The 8,425-nt window shown below is 55.2% G+C and overlaps 1 protein-coding gene across 1 annotated transcript in view; it reads right to left on the reverse strand.

Moving 5' to 3' along the window:
• LOC122193605 (protein Wiz-like) overlaps window positions 1–7,473 on the reverse strand; it is a 23,541-nt gene extending 16,068 nt beyond the window's left edge. Inside the window, exon 1 of the mRNA XM_042894456.1 lies at window positions 7,007–7,473. Within this exon, the coding sequence (XP_042750390.1) occupies window positions 7,007–7,388 (382 nt within the window). The 5' untranslated portion in view covers window positions 7,389–7,473. The remainder of the gene's footprint in view (window positions 1–7,006) is intronic.
• Between the last annotated feature and the right edge of the window lie 952 nt (window positions 7,474–8,425).

Raw genomic sequence — 8,425 nt, forward strand, 5'->3', positions numbered from 1 at the left:
GGGTCACCATTGCCGATGGGGTTGCCATCATGGCCATCACCCATTGGATCACCAATGTGGATGGAGCCCATAGGGTCACCGTCGCGGTGATCCAGCAAGGTGGAAGATGGACCAAGATTGGGCCCAAATGCTGTTAAGATCCCTCCTCCATCTAAGTATCTCAGGTGAAGAAAGACTCTAACCATCACGGGGGTGGAAAATGGAACCGATCCCGGGATGAGAAAGAAGGGATTGGCCATTGGGAGGAACACCAGCTGGGAGATGGAGATGAACTGAGAATTTTCACATGGTTCTGCTTGCAAGGGATTTGTGGAGACCAGCAGGTGCAAACTGGGGAAGAACACGGCTGTGATTTCTGGGAGACAGCGAGAAAAAGGAGGATTTTGATCACGCAAACAACCCTAAACAATAATCACACCTCCAATAACTACAATAATGCATAACTAGAATAATGCATCCGACAATACAGTTACGAGGAGGAACAAACCAGACACAGAGCAGTGGGGCAGCAGCAGAGGAAGGGAAGCAGCAGCTCAGTTCCACCCTAGCAACAAACCCACATGGGATGAGCTCCTCCACATCTCCTACCTCAAGGTCGCCATGTCCCAAAACCAACTACTTCCCCCCCCCTCAAAATGCTGCAAAGCATCAAAAGGATCAAATCCAGCATCCTGATGACAATGTGTACGTGGTGCAGCATACACACTGTGTAAACTCAACAATAATTTCCTCCTCAGCAGCAAATGCTGGAGAAGGATAAGCATGGCCCCACGCCGAAGCATGAGCTCATTGTGCTGGGGCTGGGAAAAGGTGACGGTATCTCTGTCCCCAACTTGACCCTGCCTTACAAAAAGGGTCACTGCCACATCCACATACCCTCTATTCACTCCCAGATAGTTTTTATCCCAACTGATATCAAAGAAAAAAAACAAAAAAACAGGTTTGAGCTGTTTGCTGAGTTTTTCCGGACATCTGGCGGCTTGGATGAAGCAGCCTGGGCCGTGGGGTAGAATCAAAAACAGCCCCCAAACCACGACACGCTGCACCCTCAGCTTATAGGAGCAAGGCCAAAGGCTTGCCCCGTGCCCAAGCCTGGTTTTGCATGGCACAAACCCACCTTACACCCAGAGCAGGGGACAGACGTGGCCGCGTCCTACTTTGCACGGCAGCAGGAGAACCCGCAGCCCTGCCCCTGGCTTATTTTTAAACCACGGCCCCGTTAGCGCGAGCAGCGGCACAGGGGACCGGGCCTGGGGACGTTATTTATAGCTGCCATGGAGTGGCACAGCAGCTGCTTGCTGCTCCTTGCACGGCCCCACAGCAAGGGTGGCAGCGCCCACCCCCCCTCGCCTTTGGGGCTCCGGCTCTGGGGTCCAACAGGGGCCAAGAAAACACCCCCATGGACTCTCGTCCCTTTCTTTCGGTGGCAACTTGGGGATCACGGCACAACAAAGCTTCCACCCCATGGGGACACCCCACAACCCAACCTCTGCCTTGCTCCCAAACCCTCATCCTGATGGCCACCAACCCCAAAAGCCTTTTTGAGGAGAGATCCCCTCCACGAGGCTGCGTTGGAGGACACGCCGCGTGCATTTTTTGCCACGTAACTGTAGGATCACCAAGTGCACTCCAGGTCCCAGCTCCAGCTACGGCTCTGTCTGTTGTCTTGGACTCCAGCGTTGGGTTATTTATTTGCTAAGCAACATGACATCTTTCCTGGCACCGCTCGCAGGCTACGAGGCTGATGGCACGAGCAAGGTTACCGGGACTGCGCGCTCAGCTCCTCGACAAAGGGAACCCTCCATCCATCTGCATGGAGAACGCACTGGGAAATCACCACGTTGCTCCTCGTCCACGCAGCAAAACTCCACAAAGGCTTCAGGTCTCTGGAGGAAGGCAGAAGGGACCGGCCCCAGGCGTGAAGGCAGGAGATCGGCGTGAGCTGCGCCCGCTCGCTCTGTCCTGTGATCGCCTATCTTTCTTGGACGGAGTTCAAAGGCAGCCGTGGAAACAAAGCGTTGGCAAACACGCCTTGGGAAGGGCTTGGGAGAAGGGTTGGAGGCCACCAGAGCTCCCTGCAAAGCCCCGCAGCCAACTCAAAGCACCGCTTCCCACCGCGGAGCGCTTCCTGTTGGGATCGGTGCCGCAAAACCAACGTGTTTCCCCCCCCCCCCCCCCAAAATTCATCCCAATACCTTGAAATGAGGAACAAGGACAGCATCTCAAGGTCTCACCTTCCCACCAGCCCCAGATCTCACACAAATGTAGGTCGTGCACGGTTTGGCCTCCTCAATGTCCTCACTGAGTTTTCCAGGCTCCTACAGACCGAGCGCTTCAGCTCTGTGTCAGACCCTACACACAGAGAGGGGCAGTGGGATGCAATTTTGGGGTAGGATCAGAGAGCAGCACCACAAGACTCTCAGCGGGGGAAAACTCAGGTCTTCAAGCAAAGAGAGAGCTTAAGGATTGGGATGAAACTGTGCTGAGCTTTGGCCATGCCAGGATCCGCTCAAGGATCTCCCAAATGCATTCCATGTAGGCACCCATCCCCATTCCCTATGCATCCACACGGCCCCAAAGCTGAGCTTACACCAATTTCTTTGCCTTTCTGGGGGTCCATTCAGTGTTTCCAACCAAACTCCCACCAATCTGGACCAGGATGGACACACAAACTCAACCAAGAGCTCTCTGCAAAACCCCATGGCCAACCCTAAGCGCCATTTCCCACCCTGAAGTGTTTCCTATTGGGATCCACCTTGCAAAAATCAACGTTTCCCCCCCAAAAAAACTCCCTCTGATACTCATTTTTCGCCCCAAACACTCCTAAAACTCATTCCAATGGCTTGAAGTTCAGAACTAGATCAGTGCCACGATGCCTCACCTCCCCGCCCAAGCCCCAGACCTAGCCACCATTTCCCACTTCCTATTGGGATCCACCTTGCAAAACCAACATGTTTTTCCCCCAGAACACATTCCAGCACTTTGCAACGAGGAACTGAGACATCCAGGTTAACATGACAAAACAAATCTATCACCAGAGTCACCTCATTTATCACCAGACCCTTCTTGGAAGACATCAAGGCAGGAGAAACCCCACACAAACCAACCCAAACCTGGCATTCAGCTCCTGGAGACCCAAGAACCCAATGCAGAGTGAGCGGAAGAGCTGAGGCTCTCAAATTTCCCACAAAAAGTACAATTTATCCACTTTTCCTGCACACAGAGGAGTCGCCATCGTGCCCCAGATGCATTCACAGCACTGATGCTTCGCTGTCTTTTCCCCTCATCTCCATCGCCCTGTGGCACCTCAGTTACCCAAGCGCTGTGCAGATCGCGTTCTTTTGAGTGGAGAAACAAAACCAAACACCTCATCTTTGCCCTTCTGTCTCTCGGCTCCCATCCCCTCCACAAAAAAGGCACTCCGTGCCGCCATCCCCAAAAAACTACACAGATTTGGGGAATTCCATTCCAGTGTTTTTTTCCTTGCAGCTGCGCAAAGCTGCAGTGACCTCACCATCGTTCAGTGGGATGACCCTGGAAAAGCCCTAACGAGTTCTGCTTTCCCGATAGCAGTGGCCCATAGGGGACCAAGGACACCCACGAGGACAGATTCCGTGCCCAACAGATCGCTGTGGGGCTGCACTGCCCCCAGTCCCAGCGGGTTTTTCTCCAGCTTGCAGGTAGAATGCAGGGAAAGGAGCTGCAAGGGGAAACTGAGTCACAGAGCAGCGCAGCTTGAGGTCAGCCCTTTTTTCCTCCTCTTCTCAGAGGATTTAGGCCAGATACCAAAATCAGGATGCGGCCAAACTGCTCCCCAGCAGCGATTAAGACCCAAACCAAGGACGACGTCGTCCCCAACCTCCTGTGGCCGCAGATGGAGACGATCCCCAAACACAGCTGCACCCCTATCACCATTCCAGACGTCCGGTGACTCCTCTGGGTGCATTTTGGCATCAAATCTCCCCCAACCTGCAGCCCCTCGACATCCCAGCTGAGCACAAAGGCAAACACGGCCCCGAAGCTCTCAGGCGTGACACCAGGCTCCAGTGGGCTCTTGAGTTTCATTCCAGCAGGAAGGAAAAAAAAAAAAAAAAAGAATAAATAAAACATTAAAATACCAACATAAGGAGGGCTCAGCCTTTCCCAGGAGTGATCTCAGTTCGATCGGAGCTCGGACGGATGAATGGAAAGTCACTCCTGACCCGCAACGGCGGTTCTTGCAAGAGAAGGGGATGCAGAAAGAGGGATTAAAAGGGAAAAAGAGGAAAAATTAACCCCAAAGGTGGGGAAACGGGAGGGACGTGGAGGTGGGACGCTGGCTGTGCCCAGCAGGGCATCGCCCTCACCGTCAGACCTGTATGAATCAAACATCTCCTTCCCTTTCTCCTCTTCCTTGGTGGGTTGGGCTGATCCTCCCAGTTGGTGATTTGGGATGAAAATGCCCCTTTTTAGCCTGGAGAGCACAGAGGTGTCGTCTATACCCAAACCTGAACCAGTTGAACCAGTTTGATGCGTGGCACTGGTTGGAAATCCATAGCTGGGCTTTCCAGCCGGCTACGAAGCGTCCCCAGGGATGAAGTCGTGTCCTGTGCAGGACCTTGGGGACACCCCACACCACAGCCCAGTGCAGAATGTCCCAAGACTGGGGACCTCGGGGACACCCCTCACAACCAAACGGATGCCCCCACATCGGGGACCTTGCGACACTCCGCGCCGCTGCAGAAATCCCACAGAGGGACGCCTCAATACTGGGGACAACTCGCACCATCACGGCTGGATGTCCCTACGCTGGGGACCTCAGGCCACCCTACACTGCCACAGCAACCCTGAAGTTGGATGCTCTGATGTCAGGGATCGTGGAAACACCTCTCAGTGCCACAGAGACCCCAAAGTTGGATGTTCCAGCACTGGGGATCTCGTGACACCCCACGTGTCATCCCAAAGCAGGCTGTCCCACTGCTGGGGGGACCTGGGGACACCTGAAACTGCCACAGCAATCCCAAAGCAAGACATCCCTGCACAGGAAACCTCACGGCACCATTCCCAAACTGCTTCCCCCCCTCAGCAAGCCTCAAATCCCAACCTGCCCCATCCTGATAACTCACCTATGGGGACACAATGGGGACAATGAACACGAACCAGCAGGACAAGGGAGAGTTCAGCACAAAGCTCAGTGTGCCGCGACCTCGGCTCCAACAGCCCTGCCCCAACAATGCTGATATGGGGAGGAAACCCCCCAGGCCGGGGCTGATAAGGGTCCCGTGATGCAGGGGGTGCGCAGGGAGTTGCAAATGCAGCCAGCAGATAAGGGCTTGGGATTGAGATCTGTGAGCCATGCTGCTCCCTCAGCCCTAAAGGAGGGAGGGGACCGCAGAGCATCCCCATTTCCCTCCAGGAAAAACGCAGTTTGAAACTATTTATTGCCCAAATGGCTGCTTGGAGAGCACAGAACAGAGCCCAAAGAGCTTCTCGTGGAGGAAAGAGGAGACACGAAGCCACCGAAACGCAAAGGCTTTCCATCGGGATTTCTTCCTTCTGCTCCCAACGTTGGCTCAGCGCTCGTGAAGTCCTGAGCAGCCATGGGTGAAATCACCCAAAGCAGAGCACGAGGCTCCTCTGAGCAAGGCAGGGAACCCAGGATCTCGCCATCGCTGCGCATCGCTCCGCACCAAACCTGCCTTCCCTCAGGGATTTTTAAGGGGAAAAAAGCCCTGAATTCTGCTCAGCACCAGGCAGGATTTGCCCTCCAGCTCAGCGCAGGAGGAAAACTGCCCTGCCCTAAACCTCACGCCCGGCTGCCCCGCGTTGCTCATTCTTCAAACACTCCTTCCCCCTCCGTGAGTTAATTTTCCACCCGCTGTCCGCAGCGGAGGAACTGAGAGCCACCTTCCAGCCAGGAGTTAATTAATGAGGCCAATCACCAGCCAGCATCCCAGAAGGAAAGAGGGAAGGAAGGGAGGGCTGTGAACGTGCAGGGTGGACGCGAGCACCCCGCCAGCGCTCGGCATCCAAACGATGCCAAAGTTTTGGAGGATGCAGGGATGGCACAGAAACAGGGAAATCCTCAGAGCAGGCGAGGGGCAGATGCTGGAAAAGCAGGGATTTAGGGAAAAGCAGCAGCTGCGAGGGGCTGCCCTGCAGGAACAGAGCTGGGGAAGCACAGAAAATATCCCAAAAGCACAGCAGCTTTGCTCACAAACATCCAAGAGCCCTTGGAGTAGGATTTTCCATTGGGATCACTGATAGGTAACAGAGATGCTCAACCCAACCGGGTGCAGGCGGCGGCGTTTCAGCCCCAGAGATACCAGAAAGCAGCCACAGATGGCAGATCTGACTCACCAAGCGTGCCCAAAAGTTGGGTTTGCTGCAGCAAGGGGGGTTCAGCGCTGCCCACGCGCATCCTGAGCCCCCGAGGGGACGCACAGCACACGTGGCTGCAACCCAACAAGAGCTTTCGGGGCACACGGTGGGTCCCAAACGTCAGACCTGGGCTCCAAGACGGCCCTCCAGGGCCAGCTGTTGAGAGTTGGCTCTTCCCACGGAACAGATCCTGGTGCCATCAGTCTCCACGATGGAGACGTGACCTCAGTGGGTTACCAGAGCTCCTCAGACAGCTCCCTGGCCAGCTCATAGCCTTCCACTGAGGGTGACGGCACGCGTCCCATTCGGGGTCCCCCAATGAGGCCCAAGTGGGGTTTGGCACACCTGTCTGCTGCTTGACCCAGACACGAGTACACTCAGCTTCCTCATTTTACCGCAACCCCAAGCCTTAAATCCGCACCTCTCCCACCCCCCCGCAGCTCCATTTCCCCAAATCCTCAACACCTCGTGGCAAAAAAACATCTCCAAACCACACGAGGGAAGAACCATCACAAACCAGAGCTGGGCAATGCCAGCGAGACCCGGGCTGCCAAACAACCAACAGACAAAACCAAAGCAACCCCAAACCCAACCGTGGCCATGCAAGAGCCGCCAACAGCCCGCAGCAGAACCCAAGGCGACTCACCGGCCACGTCGCAGGCTTCCAGGGCGATGTCGGGCTCTTGGCGAGACAGTGGAGAGAAGAAGACGGGGTCTTCTTGTAGGGGACAGAGCTCAGTGCCAGAGGGTCCCTTCGTGTCCCTGCTCATCGTCACCAAGTCATCAGTGGTGTAGAAGGCGGCTTCGCCGAGCTCCGTCCCCGCTTCCGCCGATGTCCCAGATAGAGCCGCGCTCTCCAGAGGCTTTTTTGCATCTTTCACAAAAGCAGCTCTTCGCTCTTCACCTTGGGGGCAATCGGGGGCAGCGAAATTCTCTTTGTTTGGCTCCAGTGGCATCAGCAGGGCTCTGCTTCCATCTCCCTGGCGCTCTCGCTGTTGCTCTGATAAAGTAGGGACAGCTTTCTCCATCCCTTGCTGATTGTGCTGTGTCACTTGGAAAAAAACACCGCGCTGGGACTCGGGAGGGTTGATGGCCAGGGACAGCCGGAAAAATCTATGAGAAACAGAGATAAGAGAGGGGAAAATGAGAGGAGCGCGGCTTCGCCGAGGCGGAGGAGGCTGTGAGAGCAGCAAGCAGCTCCCGAAAACCCAGCAGGCTCCATCCAAGCTGCTGTTCCCAACGCTGCCCTCTGCTCATCCCTCATTTGCTGATTCCCAAGTCAAGCCCTGGCTAAGATTTCGGGTCCCACCGCTCGTCCTTTGCACAGTGCCAGGTCCATCCTGGAGGTGATGTAACCAATACGAAGCTTTCTCCCCGTCCCATCAGAGAGGGAAGACAGACAGCATCCCTCTGCTTTGGGACCATTCATCCCCTCACAACAAGCCAGAGGAAACCCTCCAACCTGTTATTTCTCCCCAGAAGTGCCCGAGTCCCATAATGTTGCTGCCAGAAAGATCGCAGTTTGACCCCTCAAAGACCCCTGGTTCCCAAAATCCAAGGGTCACTGCAGACACTGAGCAGGGGTTAAAGGAACAGAAGCAGCCCGGTCATGGACACCGACCCAAAATTACCCACAAGAAATCCTCTATCCCCACATTGAGTTAAAGCGTACGGATGGGAGCAAATTGGGGATCTTCCAAGCGAGCCAGGTGGGTCTGTCCCCCTAAAACCAACGCGTTGCCCCCAAACCCACGAGTTGTAGAGGAGGCTGAGAGGGGCGGGGGTGAGAATCACCTGGAGGAAGGGAGATCTCTGCCACAAAGAAGAAAGCGGTGCTAAAAAGCGCAGCTTATCGGCTGGATAAAGGCACCCGGGGAGAGGCAAGGAGCTAAATTTACACAGCCAGGGATGGAGAAGGCAGGGAGACTATAAATACCTTCAAGGTAACAATGCAAATGAAGAGAGGGAATTATTCGAGCTGTTATCAGCCACCGTAGCCCGAGGCCGTGGGAGGAAAGCGGCGGAGCCAAGCGGAGGCACCATGACCCCAAAACCTTCTCCTTTC

This window comes from Lagopus leucura, unplaced genomic scaffold (assembly GCF_019238085.1).
Source record: "Lagopus leucura isolate 7727_CA_CO unplaced genomic scaffold, USGS_WTPT01 253-1_obj-0_obj, whole genome shotgun sequence".
Classification (NCBI taxonomy): Eukaryota; Metazoa; Chordata; class Aves; order Galliformes; family Phasianidae; genus Lagopus; species Lagopus leucura.